The sequence below is a fragment of the Lissotriton helveticus genome, chromosome 5_1 (assembly GCF_964261635.1).
Source record: "Lissotriton helveticus chromosome 5_1, aLisHel1.1, whole genome shotgun sequence".
In the NCBI taxonomy this organism is placed as follows: domain Eukaryota; kingdom Metazoa; phylum Chordata; class Amphibia; order Caudata; family Salamandridae; genus Lissotriton; species Lissotriton helveticus.
This window is the reverse complement of record NC_136065.1, coordinates 640,340,095-640,367,256: the sequence shown is the minus strand read 5'-3', so window position 1 is coordinate 640,367,256 and position 27,162 is coordinate 640,340,095. Positions and strand designations below refer to the sequence as shown.

Genomic DNA, 27,162 nt, shown 5'->3' with positions numbered 1-27,162 from the left:
GCTTAACAACATTTCTCCTATTATTTTTCTCTGGAACGCCCCCTTTGCATCTCATTAGAGATGCAAGGGAAAGCGTAGAGAAAAAGGGTGCTAACATACGAATTTGCATGTTTGCACCCTGTTGCTGATAACTTTATCTCCGCTTTCTTGGCTTTTAAAGACAAAAATGCGGAGATAAATCCCTTGATAATATGCCCCTAAGTTTGATGCTGCTGGTCTTTCACCATCTACCATGGTGTGACTGGAAAGGTAAATAAGACAGTTTGATACACAGTGCATGTTTTTATTGATAAGCACACACAATTTGCCATGGTTTAGCAGTGGCATAGCACAAAGAGTACTAAAGCTACCAAATCCAGAGAACAAATAGTGGTGGACTGTGACAAAATGGAGGTACTTTCTTATACTAGCCTTACGGTGCTGGAAATGTAATACTACATTCTAATACTGTGAGGATCTGGGTGTACTATATGATGTGGCTTTGGGGCCTTATCATGCGGTACACTCACAGAGATCTTACTGGGTCCAGTCAGTATAGTTTACTCCACCTTAGCTCAACTTTGGGTAGCTGTGGCTGTGAGCAGAAAGGCTTGGCAATGGAACTTGGTGTAAAGCATTTAACATTACCATAGAGCAGCATAGGAAAATCACACATAAATAAAAAGACACAACAACAATTTATAAAAATAGAGCGTATTTTTAAGAATTTTTTGAGACCCTGATCATTAAATCTGGGGTTCCAGAGATACAGATTTTGTATCACTAGTAAGTGCAAATGCAAACAAGCATTGGCAAACGTAAAGTTTGAAAACCGACAGGGATGAGGTTTAGGAGGCCAGAAAGGATACTTTGAACAGTTACCCAGCCACCAGAGCATTTTTAAAGCAAGTTCCCAACTTTAGAACACAACCTCCATATGAATCATTGGAGTGGTGCTGGTGCTGAGGGATACAGGCAAAGATGCTCAAGAGGGATGCTCCAGCTGTGGTGTGGTCGATGGGGCTGTCTCAGTGGTGGTTCCCGGGATCACGGGTGATGTGGGGTGACTTTGGCATCCCTCAAAGTCCTCTACGTTGCAGTAGTTGTACAGTGGCTGTGGCACTCCTGATTACAAAGCATAGCAGTTGGTTGCAATACCTTTAGTGGGGGCTTGTGCCCTCTACTTCCAACAAATCCAGTTTCTGATCGCTCTCCCGGGCTAAGCAGAATCAGGTGCAGGTTTTGGATATCTTGGATTCCTTTGTTGCTACTACCAGTTAACAGGTACACCAACAAAGGAATCTCAGATAGCCAAAACCTACACGCTAATCCTGGACCTAGGGAGGTCTCCGCAAGTGTACTCCATGATAAGGCCCCACAGCCATATCATATAGTACACCCAGATCCTCACAAATACTAGCCAGCTAATTACTTTCAAACTCATTTTCTTATTGAAATTGCAACTGCCATATCTCATCCCTGCTTTAAGACTCATTCCCTCATCTTTCTTTATTTCTTTATTTCAGCTCTTCAATTGCATATGTATACATTTTCCAGCTCCGTTGTTTCTTCTTCACTATTGGGCTTCCAGCAACTATATATTAACATTGTATAGGATTATTTTTAATATAAGTTTTTATAGAATTTTTGAAACATGGTAATGAAGCAAAAAACAAACAGGGGTAAGATGCAGCGCCTTGTGCTTACACAATATGTCCCATCAATAAACGTCGCACAGTTGACGGGGAGAAAAATAATTGTATAAACCATGCCAGGGCGACATGGTTGTGGGCCTCACACAAACTGTAGGTGTACATGGTGGTCTTAAAATTGACATGTGGATCATATCCCTCAGTGACCCAGTGGGATAACATCAAACCCCCCTCTTTTGGGTCTGTGTGTCAAAATGCTACCTCCTGAGTATAGACCAGCCAAGGGCCCGATATCCACTCATATGTTCGACGTCACACATGGCCACCTAGCACCCTATCCCTATGAGCAATCGCCAGTGTCGCTGGCCACTCACGTCTTTCATCAATCCCAGCAAGGCCATCTTGTGGTGTATTTGTAGTGTACTCCCCACTACTGTTGCTAAGACACATTCAATCTAGGACCAGAATTGTTTGTGGGCTCCCATTCCCATTTCACATGCAGTAACATACCTCCCTCCCCATCACAGCTAATACACCTGGGATCTAGTTTCCTCCCCATCTCCCACATATGCACAGGTGTAATATAAATTCTGAGGAAGTATTTCAGTTGGATGAGTTTTTGGCAGGCAGGGATGGTAAAACACTCTTGGAGCCATTATGGCCTCTCTCCACTCATCATCTTGTAAGTCACTTACATCAGGCTGCCATTTGGAGCGCTTGGGCATTCACAACTAGGGAGTGGTAAAGCCTTGGTATACTGTGTTTTCCAATAGGCTCTAGGGTCAATTTGATCTCTAATAGGCTAAAATCTGTCAGTTTATCTGGGGAGCCTCTCAATGAGTCAAGTAAACTACTAAGCTGCAAAAATGTAAAGAACTATGAGTTTGCAGCTCATACTCAGTTTTGATCATATCATATGAGTGTATGGGGTCCAGGACCAGACATCGCCCAACTGGGAAAGGCCTATCACGTCCCAGTCGTGGAAGTCCACAGCTCTACTGGCACTGGCCAACCAGTCCCCTGCCCACAAAAGAGCTCTTCATGTGGGGTTCTTTCACCAAAATTACTTCAATGTGTGCTGCCATGCTCATATAGTGGTGTTAGTGGCATGGAGAAGGTTTGGTGACTCTTGGTAGTTCTAAATGTGATTTAGAGCAACCATCTCCCCAAGTCCCTCTAGTTTTAAATAGAACACTGGGCCATTGATCACTATCATGTGTGCTGCCCAGTAGTATAGTTGGACGTTTGTCACACCCAAACCACCATCAAATGGTCTTAGGGTGCACTTAGCGATGGATATTCTGGACTTCCTCCTTGCCCAGAGAAAAGTCCTATATAGAATCTGTAGTTTTTTGTTTAGTTGTAGTGGAATAGTGATGGTGTATTTCCACTAGCACATGGACGCTCCCAGGAGTAACCACACAGCTGATAAATACTGCTATTCATTCTCTTGTTCATTTATTGTAAGTTCTCCGATCTTACCTTCGAGCGATGCCCTGGAATCCTGTATTGCCTGTATTGTGGAGGCCATAGAGTCGGAGAGGGGTTGTTCCACTGATTGTAGTGCTGGATCCAACTAGGGGTGGGTGGAACTTGCTGAGTATCACTCAGTGGAATTCTGTGTAGTTACAGAGAAGCTCCGCTAGATACTGCAGAAATCTGCCAATGGGCGAAAATAGGTAGCTTGTGCTGCAATTTAGCACCAGTAGCGCAAACAGCACCATATGTTGCACAAGAGGAGAACGGCGTGAAGAAAAGGTGTACTGCTCCTTGTTTTCTTCACTACAGAAACACAGAGAGGTTGGCTCATAGTTCCCTTTAGTGTATACCTAAAAATAAATAACTTCTCAAACACATGCACAATTCAAAAGTAAAACATCCCTGACACCAACGCACAATTGAGCTGCATGTGTGCTGTGTGCTGGAAAAACACAGCACCTTCACTCTTGCCACCTGCAGACTGTGGTGCAGCTAAAACAATCACCATGCATTGTCCGCAGCACCTCGAAGGTGGAACTGAACTTCCATGTCCAGAAACCTCTGGGCTCATTTCCTGTATCCCCAGACTACACATTCCATACATCAAGCACACACAGCCAGAGGTTCCATGCAACTGAAGAGAAGTTCAACTGCACACAACTGGCATTAGGGACCTGAAAACGAAACAAAAACATTACAGTTCTAGTGAGAATAAAAGGGAAAGAAGTGAGAAATGTATTAAAAGATAATGCACATCACGGGTAGTCTTTATTTAAACACAGTTTTGCCAATTGAAATTGGTCTTTATACAGCATTTTCAGTGCCTACCTCCTTAAATCCAATATTTTTACTACTCACCACCAACCACCAACCACTGATCCAGACCTGGACCTTAAACCCCTGCTGCTGGATATCAAACTCAGCCTGGAAAACGATGATTCCAATATCAATACCTTAACCCTAACGAATTATTTAGACAGCATGAAAAAAGAGGGTGGACGCGCATAGATATCACCTTGGGAGGCTGTAACACCAGATGCTGGACTTGGAGGATGTGGCAAATGCCCAGTGGGAAAAAATTGCTTCAGATGGAAATGGTACATGTGGTTATACAAGCAAAAAACAAAGACTTGTATGTATGATCCCGCTGTGATAACCTTCGAATCATAAGAGTTGCTGAATCCACAAATTATGGCAGAATGAAAGTGTACATGGCTGCAATGCTGAAACATCTATTTACCGAGATAACCTTCACCCTACTGTTCCCAGTGGAGCACACCCACCTTTCGCTAAGGCCACAACTGCCACCTGGGGCATCAGCTCACCTGATTGTTGTGCTTCTATTCAAGCATAAATACAAAGTCCTTAGGCTGCGGAAGAGCAGTGAGAGGTGCAATAAGAAGGCAATGAGGTGTCATTTTTTCTGACTTCATGATGCCTGCTCTCTCCAGCAAAACGGTGCGTACTGCTGAAAAGCAAGCCATATCTGTTCACAAATCCCAATAAGGCCACTCAATTTCTTTGTCAGCATCTGCACCACCACTCACCACAAAGTGGCAGCCCTCAGAGAGGGGACGCTGATTGAATGAATGAAAATGACTAAGGTAAACTCCTGCTCTACTGGGCTACAATATTGCTACCTGTCACAACCACAGGGAATTATAATGCAAGACAAGTGGCAATGGTGACTTTAACGTTGAACAATTCCCTATCACAAGCCACACTCTGGTTTACGGGCAAACTACTGCTCGACCACCAACATGCCCAGAGAGTCGAGTGTTAGCTGAGCCCAGATGTCCACTCTTTCAAATACGCACCCTTAATGTTGACTGTCTTGTTGAATGTGTGGGGTTACAAATGGTTGGTTGGCTAGTGCAGTGACTGTCCCTTAGCTTGCAGAGTTAGGACGTCCTCTGATGCACAATGTTGCTTTCAAATTTCCTGCTGTGAGTTTAGACGGGCACCAGACATGGTGGGGGAGCCGGAGTGGGTGGGGGAAAGCTACAAGGAATGGAGTCCAAGGGGTTTTGTTGGCTTTGCTCGGCACATTGGCTATATAGACTGGACATGCACCCATCACATCTGGGTGCAGTGGTTCCCATCCCACCAGAGGAGCTATGTCACCCAAACATGTGGATCAGTACTACTTACTATGACACCTTTAGTACAGTTACATTTCTATCATGGAACAGCCAGTGTCTCACCGACCACAGGAAAATTAGGCAGGTAATGACCTATGTCGCCAGACATGAAGCAGATGTGTGCTTTTTACAGGAGATAAACCTGACAACCTGGACGGACACTAAACTCCAAGTCATATAGGTGGAACACAAGTTTGTCACCTTCTACTCGAAGTATACCCCGAGGTAGTGATTCTAATTGGGTGCAACTCACCAATTCACCTGATCAGATCCTTGACAGACATGAAGGGGAAATACGTGATTGTGCATGCGCTCATACACGCCCTGCCAATCACGCTGATCTGTCCCTGTGGAGCATACACGGATGACCCCTCTTCCTTTCACAACCTATGTCTCCAGATACAAATGCTGGGCCCCGCTGCAATTCTTTGGGGTGGTGATTTCATTGTAATACTAGACTAACAGCAGATATATCTGGGACTCGCAGGAGACTGCATCCCAGAACAGTCCATCAGCTTTTCACTGTAATGGTTACTGGGCTATAGGGATCCAGTTAGGCCCACTGAACAAAGTACCTTCAATCCTAGTTTTTGGAGCATTACAGGATCCATGTTAAAGTTGTGTAATGCAGCCAAAGCAATGCCTTGGTTCCGAGATGTGGTGAGGCTGCTGAGCGAGGTCCTGCTGAATCAAAGATCCCTTCAATAAAGGCTTGAAATGTGAAATCCAGAGTTGGGGATGCGTCATGCAGTTGGGGTGATGCGTCAGTTCCGAGGAGCTGCGAGGCTGTGACGCAGAGTGCGGTGCTGTAATCGAGTCTGCCGTCGTTGAGACAGGCAAGGGCCTGTAATGAGGGTGCATTGCGCAGCAGAGGTTCAGATGTGGCGACAGGCTGGGATACAGGTCTTTGCAGTGGGTCTGATTCACGCAGCAGCAGCCATGAGTCAGTTCTGCTCAGGGTTGGGCTGCACAGCAGAAGAAATGCATTGGTTCCTACTGTGTCCACAGAGGCTGGTAGAGCACATGAGGCCTACTTTCAATGGTTCAGGACTGAGGTGGCACCACTTGGCAGGGAAGACTCACAGGAGGCAGAGCCCAGGTGCAGGGTTGTTGGAGCTGTCTGTCCCTGAGGCTCAAGTCAGGAGGCCAGTCAGCTAGACCATGGGAGTCTCTCTGGGGCTCTGGGTTCAAGAGATGCAGGTCCATTCCTCCTCACCCAGTCAGTAGGGCAGTAGGTGAGTACAGCATACCAGTAGTCCAGAAGAGTGCAGTCCAGCAAAGGGACAGTTCTTCAGCAGTACATCAGTCCATCTTCCTGGCAGAGTATCCACAGGGCCAGAAGTGTACTGAAATGGTGATGTCTGAGGTTCTACTTTTACGCAGAGTTGTGCCTTTGAAGTTGTGGAGAACCTTCTAGAAGTTTCCTTTTGAAGTCCCCATACATCCTATCCTCCCTGTCCTGGCTCCTGACTAACTACAGGGGGTATGTAGACCTTTGTGTGGAGGCTGGACACAGCCTATTCAAGTGTAAGTGGGGCTATCCAACTCCTCCCTCCCATCCTGCCAGTGATGGCCCATCCAGGCACCCCTAAGCTCCCTCTTGTATGGTAGGAATACTTTCTAAAAGTGACATTACAAAAAACTGTAATTAAAAATCCAACTTTACCATGAGTAGGGATTTTCAATTCCAGTTCAGAGACACTCAATATAAACTGGTTACCTGCTCCCATTTGGAAATTACACTTTTAAAATGTACTATGGTAACTTCAATGTTAGTCTACGGGAGAGGTAGGCCTTGTAGTAGTGAAAATCTAATTTGAGAGCTTTTCACTACCAGAACATGTAAGACTTAAAAATATATGTCCTACCTTTAAAGTATACTGCAGCCTGCCCTCTGTGCTGTCCAGGACCTACCGAGGGTGACTTTTATTTATTAAAAAGGAAGGTTTGGGCCTGGCAAAAAGTTTACATTTGCAGGTCAAAATGGCATATAAAACCGCACATACAAAGGCTGCAATGGCAGGCATGAGACTTGTTTAAGGGACTACTTAAGTTGATGGCACAATCAGTGCTGCAGGCTCACTAGTAGCATTTAATTTACAGGCCCTAAGCACATTTAGTGCCACTTTACTAAGCACTTACAAATGGGGAAAACCAATATTAACATGTTTTAAGGAAAGAGCACAAACACTTTAGCACTGGTTAGCTGTGGTAAGGTGTGCAGAAGTCCTAAGGCCATCAACAACCAAAGTCAGCAGAAATAGGACGGTTGAAGACACAAAGTTGAAGGGGAAACCATGCCAAGGATGTCAGGATGTCAGGTCCAACAGTAGGATAAAACAAAACGCACATCAAAAACAAAGGACAGTATTCCATTATGGTCAAACAAATAGCAAACAGTCCCAAAGACGAGATGTTGGGGCTGAATTTTGTGGTAAATTTTGAAAAAAACTAACCCAAAACTGTGGCTCCTGGTTGGACATGGTGGTTTGAATTCCTATTGTGATAGGACACAAGTTCACTCGTTCTGCTGTCCTTACGTGGGTGAGGTTATAACTTATCAGTGCAACAGTCGCTATTTGTGACTTATGCCGATTCACCTTTTGCAATTTGGTATTTAAAAATTACTAATACTTCCAAATCACTATTGGCCAAAATGGAACACACCTCAATCAAATGCAATGATACCTAATTTGTGATTGAGTATGTGATGCTATTTAGTAATTGCTAAATATCTTTTTAATACAGCATGCCCCATGTGATTTAAATATGTAACAATGTACCCAAACAAGCCAAGTCAGATAGTAGGGAAAAATGGAGCCTCAAGCAAACGTCCTTCTTTATTTTTTATCTCCTGCACCATAACATGAATAGATCTCTTATGCACTCATCATAGTTGTCACCAAAAAGCAAATTACTGCCTGGCTGCATAGAGCACGACTCTTATCATCCACCGACCTTCTGGTTTTTACTTCAGTTGTCAAATGGTTTCTCCAGGGCTGGGCTAGGGAACTAAAAGCCACCCTGGGGAAAAACCCCAAACCATCCCTGCTCCCTTTGTCTCCTTGTGCAGTCTCTCTCTTTCCATCCACCCAATCTCTCCCTCTCCTCTTCTCTCCACTCTCTTTGGTCGCTTTTTCATGACCTTCGTCCCAAGCTTTCAAAACTGGCCTCCAAAGGCTCCGGCCCACTGGGGAAATGCAAGGTCGGATAGAATGCCTTCCCAGCTCTAGGGAACTTTAAGGAAAACAATTTAGAAAAAGAAGCTCGTCTAGTTGCTTTAATTATCAAGTCAAGTCAAGTCAAAACAAGCTTTATTCGATTGTTAAAATCATAAAAGCAAAGACAGGCAAATAAAAAGACAATGTCACATTTCATCAGTTTAAAAAGACATTATACATTAATGATAATATTGAATATATACAAAAATTGTTAAAAATGGGCATGCTAAAAAACAGTTAAAAGCAGTAAAAAAGAGCACAGTATATTCGGTCACCCCGTCAGGTTATTCGGGGATAGCCTCCTGGTCTTAATACGCATGGCAGCTACCAGAAAGCTAGCAACCCCGAAAATTACCTTTGTGGATCCTAATAGTTGTAAGTAAAGGAGAGCAGGGCGTACTTGTGAGAAACCCGCATCTCTTAAGATTGGGGCTAAAAAACGCCTTCTACCCCCCTTAAAGTGGTCACAGAACATTACAAAGTGCATGAGAGACTGCTCTGAAAAGTTATCACAGCTACATGGGCTCAGTATATCAGGTACCCACCACACTGGGAAGTTACCCAAGGAATATTGTATAATATTAAACCTGAATCTAATAAGGAGATGACGATGAAATGGTTTACTAACAATTTTTAGATAGGGTTCTAGAGAGGGGGTAGTTAAGAGCAAAAAATTTGCTCTAACTTTTGGCTTAATTAATTCCTCCTCTTCCCTAGCCTGATTCGCCCTAAGCAGGAAGTTCTCCTTAATCCATTTTACGTCTCCTTTGACTATGTTGTTCGGGTAATTGTAAAGATCTGGCCTACCCATATTGTTCAACGAGTTCTTAATGTATACTAGCCAAGGAATTTTAGACACCATGTCTAGCGCCATACAATCCTTAAGAATACAGTGGTTCAAAGGGATATCATTATTTAACCCGGTTTTTGCCCAGTAGACCAAGGGGGCCAATTGAAGCTCATCGGTTACATAGCCTATGCCTAACTCAGTATGTAGAGAGAAGACTGGTGTAGATTGTGGGACTCCTAACAGTGTTCTGAGGAAAATATTTTCCGCAATTTGTATTTTGCCTTGTGGCGAGAAGCCCCACAGGGGAGCACTTTCAGGAGAGCGTCCATTGGGCGCGAACCCAATCGCTTTGCAAAGCTCATTAGAGCTGAGGTTGATCTTTTGACTGCAAGGCTTTTTGCATTTAATTGGGCGGTCCAAGAGCCCCCCTCTTCAAAGATGACGCCCAGGTAGGTAAAGACTGGTACCCTGGTCACCCTCTCACCCGTGCAGGTAAACGTCTTTAGCATTTGAGTTTTCTTGCGTTTCCCCGCCACCATTATATGGGATTTTTTGTTGTTAATCACCAAATCAAGTGAGGCCATGAACTCTCCAAATGCGTCGAGAAGTTTCTGTAACCCTACCCCTGTGCGGGCTAAAAGCACCGCGTCATCCGCGTATAGTAATACGGGCACTAGGGAATCCCCCACGCGTGGAATATCAGGTGTTGAGTCCTCCAGTTCTTTACCCAGGGAGTTAATATAAAGGGTGAATAGGAGAGGGGCGAAAATGCAGCCCTGCCTAACACCCCTTCTGGAGCGGAATGGCCGAGTACAGCTGCCCTCCCGATCGGTTCTGATGGAGGCTGACAAATCTGTGTGCAGTAGCGCTAGAAAGTTAACCAGCGATGGGTCAATACCTAGGCTGGCCAGTATGGCCCATAACTTTGTTCGGTTGACCAAATCGAAGGCCGAGGAGAGGTCCATGAAGGCCATGTATAAATTACCCTCCTTAGCCTTAGTGTATTTGCCGACCAGCATAAGGAGGTTTAGGCACTGGTCCATGGTCCCTCTCCCGGCCCTGAACCCATATTGCAGGTCTGAAAGGACCCCCTTCTCCTTTATGAAATCCCCCAGTCTCTGTAATATGACTCGGCCCAGAATTTTGACGGCAGAGTCAATCAATGATATCGGCCTATAGCAGGCCGGGTCTGTTCGGGAACCTTTCTTGTAGATGGGAATAATGGTCGACAAGGACCATGATTTGGGAAACCCAGCTGTGCAGGAGGAATTAAAGACGTTAGTGAGTATTCTAGCCCACATGTCCAGGGGTGACCTATAAAGATCTGCAGGGACGCCATCTGGGCCCGGGGCCTTACATTTTGTCATCTCCAAAATGGCCCTAGTAACCTCGTGCTCACTAAACTGAAGGGGAACATCAGGGACCATGGGCCGGTGAAGACTATCTGGTACTAAAGCCTCTCCACTGTTGTATATTTGGCTGAAGTGGGCAACCCAATCTTCCTCAGGGATTACACAATCCATGATAGAATTTTCTTCCTCAGAAAAATAGGAGTGGTTGATCACAGCCCAGAATTTGGAGCTATCTCTCAAGATGTTAATTGATGTGAGATCGTCCCAAGCCTCGTTTTTTATGGTCTTTTTTCGGTTGGAAGTAGTGAATCTATAGAGCTTCCTGCACTGAATCACCCGCTCCCGATTCCTTGGCTGCTGTTTGAGGGCCTCCATAAGCTCCTTATGTCATTTTGAGCATTCCCTGTCGAACCACCTTGGGCGGGAGGTTTCAGCTCGCATCTTCCTAAGTGTTAGATCTTGGCTAACTTGCATGCAGATGTTAGGAAAAGAATTAATTATATCAGTGTCAACTGCCAAACTATCTGTGCATGTTAGCAGATATACATGAACATTTGCTTTTAGGTGCTGAATAAATGTGTCCGGAACCACCTTGGACCAAGTTAATCTTCTTCCCCGGTCCTTGGGGACGATGGGGTCGCAGCAACCACCCAGACGCTCAACCTGGGTTACGTTGTTGCTCCCAGTGTCTAGAGTCAGGATCAGGGGACTATGGTCACTAAAGGCGGAAACCTTGACTTCCAGGGAAGATACCGCGTCAACTAGTCCTGCTGAGATAAAGATGTAATCGATGACAGTGTTTGCATCTCTACCTATGAACGTCGGTGCCCTATTTTCCCCCTCAGACCCAGCTACCTCAAACAGATTTAGGTCGGCAAGTAATTCTTCCAGCTCCATCCCCTGCGGTGTGTGTTCAAGTTGGGGACTGATAGCGCCCGGGGGTGCCAATTGTTGTTTAGAAAAACAGTCCCATCCACAGGGGTGTATGTTAAAATCTCCCATGAGCAAAATTTCGAATAAAGCTGTTTGATGTGACTTGTAATGAGAAAGAAAGAAGGATAGGGACCTTAAGTGTGTGTTACAAGCTACCTTATCCGGTGCATTATAAAAGTTTACTATTAAAATTATGGGGAGGTTGGGCCTAAACCATTCTACACACAAAATACTATCCACAGATGATTCTATTTTCTTCATGGAGCCTACCAAATTGATAGAGGTAATTGTGTACAGGCCACCTTTGGGTCTCCCTCCCAGCCCAGCAGTCGCTTTAACTGAGAAACTACGATATCCATTTAAATAAAAGTTTTCATTTACATCCCACGTCTCCTGAAAACACACAATATCGTGATGAGTTACAAAGTTAACCCATCTGTCATCCGAGGCTTTCCTCCTTAGCCCTGCTATATTCCAACTAAGTATCATTGGTTTATAGCGTTGATTGACTAGAGTGGAATTCTCCTGACCAGTCGGGTGGGTGGGTGGTTGTCAATCCACTAGGTCCAGGCTAGAGGGGTTTGCAAGTGGTGAGAACCTATTACTTAGCACAACGGGGTCCACCTGAATTTCATCTGTATGATACGGGACCTTGCGTGCGGTGGCGACAAGCTTATCCCCCGCCCGCAGACAAGTCTGCTGAGCTTGATAGGAATAGTGTCTCACTTCCCCTGCCCTACCTATGTGTCCTACTGGTGACGGGATGTGCCAGGGTTGTGGTTTAACCAGTCGATGGGGTGGGGGAGGATAAAAGTAGCCTAATGGCAGGGGTCTGATACCTGTACCAACTGGTTCTGATCCATCCCAGAGTAGTGTATTGGCCATATTGGGACTGGTAAAGTTAACAATCACACAGTCACCGGTGATACATTTCTCCCTTCGCCCCACCCAGTCGACCCTTCTGGCAGCTATAATATTTTTCCCCACATCCAAGCTCCCACTACTAAACTGTCTACACCATCTTCTGGTTCTGATCAGTAGATCCTGTTCTGACTCCCTCTGGTTAATGTTAAGGCGTGGAATCCCAGTTAAAATTACAACTAAGGGTGCTGCATCTGGGGGGAGATCCACTATGTTGTTCTGTCTGGCATGCCACCCACTACTTCTTCGCTCCGTAACTAGAGGATTGGCAACCCTGTCCTCAGGCACAGCCCCTGAGACTGCAATCGTATGTGCCTCCCCTTGAGATGTTATATTCCCTTTGGGTGGATATGTGCGTGTTGTGTGGCCTTGGCTATTAGCCTGCAATGGTGAGCCCATGATCACCTCCTGACTACCAATCAATCCAGGTTTTTCATGGGCCCGCTTCCCCTCAGTGTGAGACTTCAGGTCATTTAGGCAGTTATCAATGCGTTCACATTTAAGCAGGATATTGTCTACACATTGTTTCAAAGTGTCCACTATGTCCTTTGCAATATTTACCAAGAGTGGTTCCAAACGGGATTCAAACAGTTCTTCTACCACATCTGCCAATTTAGCGGGGAAACCCTGGGTCGGTGTAATGTCTTTTTTGGGTGTGGGCGGTATGCGGGGTTTTTTCCCACGGGTTTTGGTGTTTTTTAACAAGGGTTGTTGCTGTGTTTCCGGTGATACAGCCTTACTGTTGGTTCGAGGAGGTAACTGGTTGTCCATGCAGGTGGAAAGCGGGGCCGCCACAATTATGTTGGGTTCAAGTGGGATGGGACGAGCCGGTTCTGGCAGTAACAGAGATTCCGATACAACTGGGAGATCCCTATTAGCAGCACCAGCCTGGACAAGTCCCAGTTTTTTCTCCGCATTTGCAATTTCATAGTTCAAAGCCCCCACCGCAGAGGTAAGATAGGAAATAATTGAATCCGATTTTCGTGGGACTTTGGATTTCTTACCTTCTCCGCCCTTTATTACAAGTTTGTGTTTCCCCATTGCACTGGACAGAGAGACTGGCCCTGCCCTGCCTCTTCCTGCCCCGGATGGCCACAGACGGCCCGCCCTCTGCCCGGGCTCCGCCCTGCGTTGCCCGCGCGCGTTACGCGACGCGGGAGGTGCTGCTGGTGTTTATGCACCTCCGGCCGGAAGCTGCAGGTGTCAGGAGGCGGCGTCCCGGTCCCGGTCTCACAGGGATGCTGGAAGGTGTAGTTTGGCGAGGCAAGGCAAAGCTCCTCCCCACTCGGCGGCCGGTAGCACTCGGCGGCGGGGGAGAGCGGTGAAGATCTGTGGCCCCAAGAAACAGCAGGTGCACTGCAGGTAATGCCCCCAGACAGCAGCAATGACCGCCGCTCCACCGGAGGTGCTGCTGGTGTTTATGCACCTCCGGCCGGAAGCTGCAGGTGTCAGGAGGCGGCGTCCCGGTCCCGGTCTCACAGGGATGCTGGAAGGTGTAGTTTGGCGAGGCAAGGCAAAGCTCCTCCCCACTCGGCGGCCGGTAGCACTCGGCGGCGGGGGAGAGCGGTGAAGATCTGTGGCCCCAAGAAACAGCAGGTGCACTGCAGGTAATGCCCCCAGACAGCAGCAATGACCCCCGCTCCACCGGAGGTGCTGCTGGTGTTTATGCACCTCCGGCCGGAAGCTGCAGGTGTCAGGAGGCGGGTCCCGGTCCCGGTCTCACAGGGATGCTGGAAGGTGTAGTTTGGCGAGGCAAGGCAAAGCTCCTCCCCACTCGGCGGCCGGTAGCACTCGGCGGCGGGGGAGAGCGGTGAAGATCTGTGGCCCCAAGAAACAGCAGGTGCACTGCAGGTAATGCCCCCAGACAGCAGCAATTGGCTCCATTGATCACCTTCACATTAATATCCATTCCTTCACACCCGGAAGACTCTTATAAACGTGCTCCTTTTTCTCTGTAACAATACGACTATAAGGACACTTTTCTTCAGTTCATTTATCCATTACAGAAATCACTTTTACTCCAACCTTCGTTTCAGGACAGTTCTCTTGATCTACATTTTATTTCATTCCACACTCAGCATTCCCACTGCTCACTGTCACACCCAATCACAATTCTCACTACAAACTATTAATATGCTTTCAGTGTACTCATTTCAAGCAACTAGCTTCACTATCACATACAAATATATGTATGTCCTCCATTGGTATATTTACTCCTTTCTCTTTATGGTGTCAATAAGACTTCTACAAAGATGGATTTCCTATTGATACTATGCAGCTAAGTTCTCTTCCATGTATAGATTGCATTACACTCCTGCTAAATTAAATAGATTTTCAGAGAGGTATCCAAGTGAATGCAGGATGTGCAACGCAGCAGAGGCAATCTGGTTTCATATGCTGTGGCTTTGATCATTAGTAGAGTAAATTTGGCAAGAGGCTTTACTCCCTTAAATCAAGGTGATTGATTTTGTGGTGTCTCAGTCCTCACTGGTATGGCGGAGCGGCAGCCAGAGCAGCCTACATTATGCAAGCAAGTCAAGAATGTGATGTATTTCAGGTCCCTTATGGCTCATCTAATGACAGCCCAGAAGCAGAGATCCAAATAACCCTTTGTCCCAGCTCGCATTGTGAAAGAGATTGATATCAGTCATCAAACAAAAATTCATGTACAAACGTCAATATCATTTGAATACGTGCCATCAACTATTGTGGTCACTGAATAGTAAAAAGGATCGGTGTTCGTGAAAGAATTAAAAGGTAGTAGAACCATAGTGATGTAATGTATTTATGTATTCTTGTTAACTTTGAGTAACAGTAATGTATAATTCTACCTTCTTTAATGTTTTGTTATTTATAGTTCTGATTTTCTTGCCACACTTTCTAAATAAGGAATTATAGTCTTGGCTCAGCAGTATCCCTCAACTTGCCACTATGGATTTTTCACCAGCAATCCTAATGTATGTGTCTGTATAACGTTCCTCTTATCACATTATCCTGAACCTGCATGTCCTACAGCTACCTAACCAGGATCTTCAGAATTCTCCTTTGACCGTGTGAAGTCCTGTCACTGAGCTCTGAGCATTATCCTTTGTTCTTTCCTTATGAGTGGCCAAACACTTGTATACACTAATATAGTTCATAAGAACTCAAGGCCTCATTTGGGATTTGAAAGATAGGGAGCCTATTGTAAATCGTTCTGTCCCATGTAACTCATGGGTCCTTGCCTCGTGTAGAGATGGGGGGATCACTATGTACACAATGGTGGGGCCTCAGCTGGTCCTGCTATTGGAAACATTTTGGGAAAAAAGCATCTTTCTAATTCGGGCGTGGTTTCCAGCAGTTATTGTTCCTTCAAAGACTGCCATGTGAAACTTTATAGTGCGGACAGGAAAACACAGAAATGTCTCTGACAAGTTTTGGAGCTTGTTTCTGAAAAATACATAAGAATGCCAAACATTTTGCAAACACCCGTCATTCACTTTTGCCAAAAGTTCATCTTCTACAGCATCAGTTGCCCTTTCTGCAAAATTTCCTGGCCAGGTAGGGAGAGATTTTTTCATTGACAGGGAGAGGTTTGGGCATCATCTGCCATGGCAGAATAACTGACCACCCAGCAAAGGCTAAAAGGTTTATTTAGATCAAGGTGGGAAGTCTGCTGAAGTTGATGGGGCAGCCAACATCCTGCTCTGCCCACCACACCGTGTACCGCCCACTCTATTTAGGAAATAATCAATGCTCTGAAAGTCTGGCGGACCTAGAGCGGGAAAATCTGCATAGGAATTTGATGTGCCATGTTAGACCTTGCACCATTGGCGTGGGTCTCCCTTCCATTTTTGCTGTTGCCTTGTGTTTTTGCTGGTATTAGATGCTTTGGGCACTGTGCCACTGCTATTCAGTGCCACAGTGCAAGTGCTCCCTATTGTAAATTGATGTATTAATCAGTGGTTCCATGTTTGGCTATTTGGTTTACTTGTCAGATCCTAGTCTAGTGCACTGAGTGTGCAAGGGCGTGTAATCCAAATACTGCTGGTGGGCCTGCAGCACTGGTTGTGTCACCCACGTAAGCAGCCTTGTAAAATGTGTCTAAGGTCTGCCATTGCAGAGCCTGCGTGCAGTCTGGTACTGTAATGCTGACTGGGCAAGTGCACCCACTTCCCAGGCCCTAAACCTTCCCTTCTCTTCATATCAGTCACCCCTATGGTAGGCCCATGGGCAGGCGGCATTGTAAGTATAAGGTAGGACAAGCCCTGATGTGTGTGGCATGTCCTAATAGTGAATTACAGCCATTTTCGTTTTTCACTATTGCAAGGCTACCTGTTCTCCTTAGCCCAGAATGGGCAGTTACAATTGTTACACTTTATAATCCTAACAGGCTCAGAGAACATGGTAGAGATTCGAGTTTAGTATGCCTGAACTCAGAATAATAAAATACATCTTTTAGTAAAGTTTATTTTAATATTCTGTGTTTGCAAATACCACTTTTAGAAAGTAGGTATTTGCTTGTCTAACCATTCAAACCTGCCTCTGCAAGTTTGGATATTCCTATGTCTGGTGAGTGCCAGGGCTGGGGAATTTCAGGAGACAGGCTGAGTCACCCAGTGGTGAATAGAGAGATCTGCATCTTGATGGGAGGGGGTAGTGCACCTGAACTCTGAATAGGGCTGTGCCTGCCTTCCACAATGCTGGCTCCACCCCCTGGGGAGCGGCTGAGGCCCCTCTCCCCTCAGAGAACAAAGGATTTCTGGGTATAATATTGGGACCCTGATCCCATGAAATTAGATCACTTTTGGACTACAAGAAGAAACCTTTACTGAGGAGAGGAACCTGAAGAAACTGAGGAGAGACTATTCCCAAGCTGAAGGGCTGCTTGGGGGATTGGCCTGCAGTAGTTGCCTTACTGCCAAAGGAAGTAGAAAGGAACATTGTAACTTTGCTTTCAACTTTTGAAGGATCTACAAGGGCTTGGAAAAGAGCTTGCCTCCTGTTGAAGTCTCAGGGGCAACAGACTACACCCCCAGCTCCCCAGAGTTCTTGTGGAAGTGCCTGCTGCTGTTTTGGGCCTTCTGAGGAACTGCGTGTCGCAAGGAGCTGGAAGCGCGACTCAACGAGAAGAAGTGTATCGCCATCGCTGTGCCTGCCATCACAACTTCGAAGAAAGGAGGGTGTTGCCGCTGGAACTGTCGCACGGCACCGCATCGGAGAGAAGCATGCCGCAACGAAGAGGAAGCGTGTCGCCGTCGCTGCTGCTGCCGTTGCAACTCTGGAGAAAGGAGGGTGTAGCCGCTGTGGTTGTCGCACTGCACCGCATCAGGAGAAGAATCTCGAAACGAGGTCGGAGCGTGTCGCCGTCGCTGTGCCTGCCGTCGCAACTCCAAAGAAGGAGGGTGTCGCCGCTGGAACTGTTGCATTGGACCGCATGACCAAGAGCACCTCGCATCCCCGAGAAGTGCGCCGCCGTCGGAGCTGCTGCCGTTGCATCTTGGATGTCACCGCTGTAGTTGTCGCATCGAGCGGAAGCTTCATGCATCGTGGAGAAGAGCGTCACCGCTGGAGCTGTTATCGTCGCATTGTAAGGGTGTCGCCGCTGCAGTCAACGCATCGAACCGAGAGTTTCTCGCATCCCTGAGAAGAGTGCCGCATCTGTAAGATCTTCACGTCTTTATTTCTTTGCATCTGAACTTTGCCGCTTCTCCATCGCTGCGACATTGCTTGTCGTGGAAGCGCAAAGCAACTTAAGGTATATTGACGCAGAGTGTCGCATTTAAGAACTGAACTGCACTAAGCTTAATCTACCATCTTAAAGTAATCATAGTGTGTATTTTTGTCGTTTATGGTCTTGTGGTAACTCTATATAAAGTCTACTTATTTTGTATATAAAACCTGTGTGGTGTCCATTTGTAGTGTTGTCACTGGGTTACTGTATGTGGTCACAACTGCTTAACTTACAACGCCTCTGAAATAATGTCTTGACTGCTCTCGCCATGCAGCCTAGAGGGTGAGCAGGGTTATTTTAGGTGTGTAACCCCCTTTTCCTGACTAGAGAGGGTACCTGTTTGTCACAAGTACCTACCTGTGCCAACCAGAGACCCCCAAATCTAACATGCCAACTACAAGAAATGGTCAGCGATGGACTTTCAATTTGTGAGCCCTGGGCACTTTGGCCTTGTATGTTGAGAACTGCAATTCTCCCTGACATGCTGGACGAATTTCATTTCTCAAGCTACTGCTGAGCTGTGGCACTGCATATGCTAATCTCACATTGCTTCAATCCACAGCATATTTTTACTACCACAACAAAGAGGTATGGTCATTAAAACGCTGTGGTCACCTCAACCGCATTACCAATTGAATAAGTTGATGTACTCTCATAGAACTACAGAGAGCACAGAGCAACAAATAGGGATTTTTTCTTGCCACCACAAAACATAATGGGAAGCTTAAACATCGTGCACATCTCACCCAGCTGTGCAATGAAAACGTTTGCACAGAATTACAGAGCTGTCAGATTAACAGCTAACTAACATCACTTTAAGACCTTGTGTTTTTAAAAAACTTTTTTATACCACGAAAGTGGCCAAGTGCATTGGAGCTCTTTACCACACGACCAATTTGTTTGTATTTTTTAGGCAAAATGGTCATTTAGTGATCTGCCCAGAATAAAAGGATGTTGAGTGGAAACCGAGATCTTTTCCAGGTTCCCCATGTTCCAAGGTTGACAGCTCTTTATGCTAGAACACTTCCCCTAGCCCTGTATTGTTTTTACAAAGCAAGGCATTGTTCAAGATGAGTCCATAGTCTCAGTACAGTCCTCATCACGACAGTCCACACTCAGAATTGTCTTGCCCTTTTCTCTCTTTTTAAAACCTTATCCAACTATCAGTTTAGGTCATGTATACAGCTGTCTGTAAGCAACAAACCTTCTGCATCCAATATAGCACATGTTTGGGGGTTTGAGTCCTTGCTTTGCTCATGATGAAGTGGCTTTTTTTAGTTTACTGCTCATGATTCCATGATTCTCCTTCTATGTTTATCTTGTACCATCCAAGAAGCACATCGGCCTCACCTTTTTTTGCTGGGACTTATTTACAAGCCCATTGCACTGCAGGTGCGTCACTTTTTTTGACTCACCGGAGGTGCAGTGGGCTTGCCCATATTTACAAGGTCACGTAAAGTCACCCTGCGTAACTTTTCATAGCCTTGGAAATATGGGCCCCTTTCATGCATTACTCTGCATGAAAGGGGCGCCCCATGGGTGTTGCTGTGGGTACTCCCATGCAACATCCATGGAACTTAAGGCACTCCCAGATTTACAACATTTTGTAAAACTAGGAATGCGTCAGAATCCTACGCCTTCCCAGGACAGCCGTAGGAATGGCGCAAGAAGGAGAAATACTTTTATTTCTCCTTGTTTTATCCTCTTTCTATGTGGAAAGAGGAAAATGCCATTAATGATTGTTTTTGTGCATTAAGGCGTGCAACAATCATCCCGCAGCACCCTTGCAAATTGAAGCAAGGATGCCTGTGCTGGCTCATGGCAGCCAGTTGTGTACCAGGGGGAAAGAACAGAGAGGAGGCAGGAAGCAGCTAAATGGTTTGCGGCACTGCGCTGCATTATTTTCCTGAAGATAAGGCCCATAGTATTTTTCCACTCCTGACATCAGGACCTCACTGTGCTCTGCATGAGGGACTATTTTAATTTCCTCTCTCTCCTTGTTCTCCATTTACCCCAGATTCTAATTAGGCACTGCTCAGACATGCACATCCCCATGGGACCACGGGGCATATTACCAACGATTAGCTATATTTATCACTAACGAGGCTTAGCAACGAATTTTTTAACGCTAAGCATCGCCGGAAATTATCGCAGAGATAACTTGCTATTAGCAAGGTTTATCTCAGAAGTGATAAAAATCCTCGCGCTAACTGCCAAATGAGAGATTATCGCTGGAAAACCAACGATAATCTCTCGAAGTTTGGCGTTAGCTTGTTGATAGGGGCTCACAAACTTAGCCATGATATCCACCTTCCATAGGATATCATGGCTAAGTCAGGAAAATACCAGGTGTAAAAAAAGCAGTGCTAACCGCGGTTAGCGCTGCTTTTTTTTTATCACTAACAGGGTTAGCGAAATGCTTGATAATAGGAGAAATGTCACTTAACAACATTTCTCCTATTATTTTTCTCTGGAATGCCACCTTTGCATCTCATTAGAGATGCAAGGGGAAGCATAGAGAAAAAGGGTGCTAACATGCGAATTTGCGTGTTAGCACCCTGTTGCTGATAGGGAGATAATTTTATCTCCGCTTTCTTGGCTTTTAAAGCCAAAAAAGCGGAGATAAATCCCTTCATAATATGCCCCCACATTCGTTGCGGTGTTTCTGAACATGTCCTAATAAATAGTATAATTATTGCTTATAATCTGCAAATGAAAAACAATCGATTTTTAAATGCTCATCTTGGCCAATGTAAAAAAATATGCAGTAATCAATAAAAAATGCATGCGTTTTCCTAAGAATACATTTTTACCGCAGTTCTGTTAATGGGGTTTATTGTACTCAGATGTTGAACACACTTCTTTTAAGTTCAAAGAGTGTGAAACTTAGCAAACATTGCTCGGTGTATGAATGGTAAATTATCATGGTATTAACATGGGAGCTTTAATCAATGATGAAATGTGGTCATGAGGGAGGTTGCTTGTCAGTGGTTCTTTTTATTCTAGAAAGTCTCAGCTGGTAAACGTCTTTTTGAAATAATGTCTCCTCTTGCGTTGTTGTTCGCTGTTTCTGAATCCAATGCTGTACGAACATTCACTGGGTAGCGTTTAAGCGCAGAAAGAAACCTGCCTTCAAACCCATGATTTCAGAGTGATGTGAACACTCCATATATGATCGAACAAGAGATATGACAATATATGCCCTCACTTTTCATGGATTCACTGTGTATTTAGGTTAGGGATTCTAAAGTTATATTACTTGCATTTGTCTATGAGTACAATCATTGGCATAGCAAGTAGATCGTGTTCGGGTGAGGTGTTGACTTTGACAATGCTTTTTGCTGATTGCATGCGTACGTAAGAATCAATACTCACTCATGCACTTGCTTCAAGCTGCATACACACGAATGGCTGGCAATCTTGAATTGGGTTTGGTATTATACGAATTTCAAGATGGCCACAGAAGCGAATGCACATGTCATGGCTCAGGTGGGCATTTTTAGGTTGAGCATCCGAGACCTCTTGTATATACTTTAGTATATACTTATTATATACTGATATGTGTATGTACTTTGTGGGCTCTGGAGATCAGCTCTAGGACGTGTCTGCTTCCGCTCAGGGACTTTTTTCTGTTCAACTGCCTCTATTTAACTGGCTTGATAGAAAAACGACCAAAAGAGGTCAGTAAAACACCAGAATTGCTTTCTGCTGATAGACTTTCTTTTTTTTTTATATTTCTGGCAACTGCTTCTATTTAACTTTGTTGATAGAAACCAACCAGCAGAGGTCAGTAACATACCAGAATCACTTTAGTATTTTCTAGATTCCAGTACATAGAAATTGTCTTCCACAAGCACCCGTAGACAATAATATTTTTTTTAAATCTTGTATTTTCAGTGATATGAACATCGAAAGGTCCTGATTTTATATTAAAAACAGAGCTTTGGGCATTACCATTTCCCACTGAAAGGCAATATTTCTCTCCATGTGTCCCCATACCTGGCGTGTCACGTAGTTTGGTGCTTACTTTCCCTCCATGTTAAAGAACAGTAGATGTTTCAGCACCCAGGCTAATTTGCTTCATAGCTAAATATATACAAGGTCCCAAAGGCGAGACCGATTGCATTTCAAATGCTAGTTAATTGACTATTCTGTCACTGAAGACAGCTATGTTTATTAGCAAATTAAAATGTAAAAACTAAATATATAATTCAAATAAGCGTGCATGAAGTATGGAAAGAGATGTGATTGGCCAATAGCACCTTTCAGCTGCCAGGGCCTAGTAAAAAAAATTGAATAAAACAAATTAAAAAAATGTATGTCCAGTGTAAGTGCAATATGTCAAGCTTAATATATTTTGGGAAGCTAGGCACATGTCAAAATACAAAACAGACTATTAAGTGTGGGCCTCTCTTTCCCCGTGCAAGAAACAATCCGCCATACTTGTTTGCTGCAGACACCTCGTTGAGTTTCTTGGTTCAAGCCATAGCTGAAGTGAGGTGCATCCTGTGAGAAAAGTGACCTGGTAGTTGTATGTGGGATGAGTCTAGGTCTGGCAGAGACGTTTTAAGGCATGGGAAAAGTGGGCTCAGGCCCAGGACCCCAGCCTTTCAGGGGGCCCCCTGATAGAACCAGATCTGTTTTGTTTTTTCTGTTCTGCAGACAGCCCTGCTCTGATGACCTTGAATGATTCTCAAACATAGATGATTTAAAATACTGTTTCCTGTCATTTATTTTTAATACGGGCAATGTGTGGGAGTTTGTTACAGATATTTTGCAGAGAAATGCCGTGTTTATATTTTTCAACGCCATGCAACATACATAAAAGGTTTGTTGTAGATCGGAAAACGATATGACTTTACATATTCGAAACAGGAGATGGTCACAGAGATTTTTTAGCAATAATATTAGTGAGCTGCTGCTGTGTTACAGTAGTGAAAACACAAATCACTACCCCTGAATGTTTGATGGGAACATAATCAGAATTTGTATCAGTATGCCTGCCAGTGTGTCAGGGACCTGACATAAAGGGCCTGGAAGAGCTGAAAATAGATCATAAATGCAAAGCTGTTCAGAACATGGGCCCCCAATATACCTTTGGACTGGGGCCCCCAAAATCCTTAAAATGTCCCTGAGCTCTGGCAGAAATCTACAGGTGCAAGATGTCTAACTGGATTCCGGGTGAGAGAAGCTCTACTTGGTGAGTAGAATAAAATAATAGCACTATTATGACCCAGGGATATGAAAAATAACAACAGCTGAAGAACTAAGCAGTGGAAATGTTGTCTCATTGTGGTACTGAAGCACATCCCCTAGACTGTGTCGCTATACGGCTACTTTGCTGAATAAGTGTCAGGGCCCTTTTCTCCATATTCATTTTGCATGAAAGTCAGTAACATACACAAATAACACTTGGTAGTCTTTGTCTACTTCACTCCTAATTTCTCAGTGAAAGGTAGTGAGATTTGGGGGAAAAAATGAAAATGAGTTATTGCAAGTGATCACAATAGGAAAATTGAGATGGTAGCAACTTACCTAGCCTTGTAAAGACAGTTGCTGCATCACTGCTCTTGCAAATTGGTTCCAGATCAGTAGGAAGATCTGGATTCCAGAAAGGGGCAGAACATATTTTGGTCACATCAACACCGAGATCCCTCAGCTTCCACACAGCTAGGACTGAAATTGAGAATTCACCATCCTGTGAAAAAACATCATGCTTATTGTTAGACAGGATATTGTGCCGCCAAGCACCATTTCAACTGATAGAATTCATATTATTCAAAAATAAAAAATATTCATTATTGGATGGTATTACGATGCAACACACAGCTGTGACACGCTCAAGGCACTCTGCTGCAATTACAAGAGAAATAAATAATTAGTGAACTATGTGGCAAACATTCTGGGTTTTATTTCATTTTTTAAAGAGTAAGCTAGACTTAGAGCCTTATGTAGAGTTAGCAGAGTTGTTGTCCTGGTGCAAATCAGCAGAGCTCCACACCCCCCCAAACTCGTGACTGACCCACCCCTTTTAGAGGTAGGGGAAGTAGCTATGTCATTTGTCCGGCCTCCACAGAGCCATTAGTTTAGTTTAGCAATTTATAGAGTGCATGGTTACACCACCGGTGGGTCCCCTCACTGAAAACATACACTCTTAAAGGTAATGGAGGCATTCTTTGCATATCACACCACGTCACTCACATTGGCCAGCGTGCTATATCTAGTGTGCTGTTAAGAATAGCCATGTCTTTAGTTGTTTGCGAAATCTAGTTTCACATGGTTCTATTCTTAGGGCCATTGGTAAAGTGTTCCATGCTTTTGCCGCGAGATAGCTGAAGGAACGTGCCCCTAATCTAGCTTTAAATATTCTTGGTACAGTCACCAATGCCCTACACTTGGATCTTAGGTTTCGGAATGGTGTGTACTGTGTTAATAGTTGTTGTAAGTACCGTGGGCATTTTTTTGATAGAATGGCACATTGCCTTGAACACAATTCTCTTCTCTACTGGCAGCCAGTGTAGTTCTCCTAGGGCTTTCTTTGCGGAGGCTCTTCTCGGGAGGCTTAGTACCAAGCGACCACCGCATTTTGCACCATCTGTAATTTGGACAGTCCTTTATGTGTGCCACCTAGATATAGTACATTGCCGTAGTCCATTCGGGAGGTTACCATGGCATGTACTATAGTTTTCCTAACCTTAGACGGCAGGAGTTCAAGGATCTTTCTCCAGATTTTCATGGTCCCGTAGCATTTGCCCGCTACTCTCAGAATTTGACTGTCAAATGACAGTTTGGAGTCAAACCATACTCTAAGATTTTTTACTTCTAATTTCGGGGTAGGTAATTGGCCCAGCGTCTCAGGCCACCAAGCTGATGACCAAATGGTTGGGGCCTTGCCCACAATCATCCCCTCCGTTTTATTCCCATAAGCTTAAGTCAGTGGTTAGATATCCATGCTGCCACCTCTTACAGACAATTGGAAAAACAAATAGCTGCCTGTTCCCTATCTTGAGACAGCATTACAATTAGCTGTGTGTCATCAGTGTATGACACAATGGCCACCTTATGCTCTTCCACTCGCTCAGCCAGTGGTCCCATATATAAATTAAAGGGAGTGGTGCTCAGATCGATACCTGTGGAATACCCTGGGCAGGGGGATGCTGTTAGATAGGTATGAATTAGTATGTTAGAAGGCCGACCCTATTTAGGGAATTCTTCGGACTTACAGTTTTGTTGCAAGGCTCACCAGGAAAATCCTAGTGGTCCAAATCACCAAGCAACACAAATGGCACATCAGTGCTATTTGTTTTGTATTTTTTCAGAAACATACCAATTGTTTGGAGATTTACATATGAAGAATTGCAATCTTTGAGAGGTCACAAAATTATGAGAGTCCCTTGGTAAACTTCTCTTCCTTCTGTGCAACTGCCGCACTGTTGGATGCGCAGAAGTCAGAAGTTCTCATTCACAGGAGCAGAGGTCATACAGCCTGATTCATCAAGCCGAATTGCGCTCGCAAAGGGCCAGATTCTGAGAATCTGGCCCATTGCGAGCGCAATTTTTGCATTTGGGATTCATCATCCCAAATGCAAAAATCGGTAATTGCTAATTCGCTAAATTGCGAGGAATTACATTTAAGGAATCTCTATTTGAGATTCCTTAAATGCAATTCATTAACCATTTTTAAATTGCTAATTCGCAATTTCGGGCCGCTATTTACTGAGAGGTCAGACCTCTCGGTAAATAGCAAAAACTTAGAAAAATGCTTTTAAAAGCATTTTTCTAAGTTGCATGTTGCACACACACATGTCCTTTGGACATGTGTGTGCGCAACACCAGTTTCAATTTGCATTTAAGGGTGCTACAGGGTGTCCTTTGGACACCCCTGGCACCCTTTAAATCGCTATCTTATTTGCGAGTAGCAAATTGCTAATCGCAAATAAGGAATACTCCCCATTCATTCCTATGGGCCTTTTGGCCCAAAGGAATGAATGGGGAGTTATTCCTTATTTGCGATTAGCAATTTGCTACTCGCAAATAAGGAATGTGTAGGAATCGCTATTTATTTAGCAATTCCTACATGAATACCGTTTTGCGAGTCCTTAATAGCGATTCGCTATGAATCGCTATAGGGGCTCGCAAAACGGCCCGTTGATGAATCAGGCTGATAGCCCCTACTTACCTCGCAGACCAGCTGGACACCTGCTACGGTCTACATTGCCTCCTTAAAAATAGGAAAAGTCCAAATGTATTTGTGAGGTTGAGGCATTTATACTAATGTTAAGGTCGCCAAGATGTGCTTGACAAGATTAGACATGAATTTTGCATCCTATAGCAAACTAAGGCAAAATATAATAATGTCAAGAATTGTCCTAGGGCTTAACTATCTGAAGTTTTGGCTACGAAAGTACTAATGCCTCCGGAACTGAGGAATTTGGCTCAAGTAGATGTCAAATTGGAGTACTAAGGGACTGGTTATGCATTTGACGATATGGGTGCAAGGCAGCACTCCACGGCCTGCTCCCTCACTACTCCACTGCTGACGGCCCGTCAGATTACAATTGTTATCCAGGTGGGTGGTCCTGGGCAGCAGGCCCACGGCACTGCCTTTCAAAGGCTCACAGGAGAGCCTTTGAAAGGCAGTCCCATGGAACCACCACAGCTAGTTCCAGCATGGTAGGACTGTAAAGTCCATGCCACGCTGGAACAGGGGGTGCATGCACACAGGGGGCACACCATTTGCCCCCCTGCAGGCATCCCCAGACCTTAAGGAAACAGGGAGTCCTGTATTCCCCCCTTTGTTTCCTCACCACCACCCTTTGCACGGCAGGCTCACCACCATGTGGCAGTGAAGAAACTTGTGATATGTTTGGCGGTGCCGCAGGGGCACCACCAGCAAATTGCAAGCCTCTGACCACCGCGCCACCTCTAGGGATCACAGATCCCTGGTGTTTGCAGTGGCCCTATGGTGGTCCGACCGCCAT

At 44.9% G+C, this 27,162-nt stretch overlaps 1 protein-coding gene across 1 annotated transcript in view; it reads right to left on the bottom strand.

The window, feature by feature from the left end:
* The window catches only part of LOC144753325 (guanylate cyclase activator 2B-like), a 141,258-nt gene that overhangs the window by 3,876 nt on the left and 110,220 nt on the right, over positions 1-27,162 (bottom strand). The window contains exon 2 of the mRNA XM_078641061.1: positions 23,717-23,879. Coding sequence (XP_078497187.1) covers positions 23,717-23,879 — 163 coding nt within the window. The remainder of the gene's footprint in view (positions 1-23,716; positions 23,880-27,162) is intronic.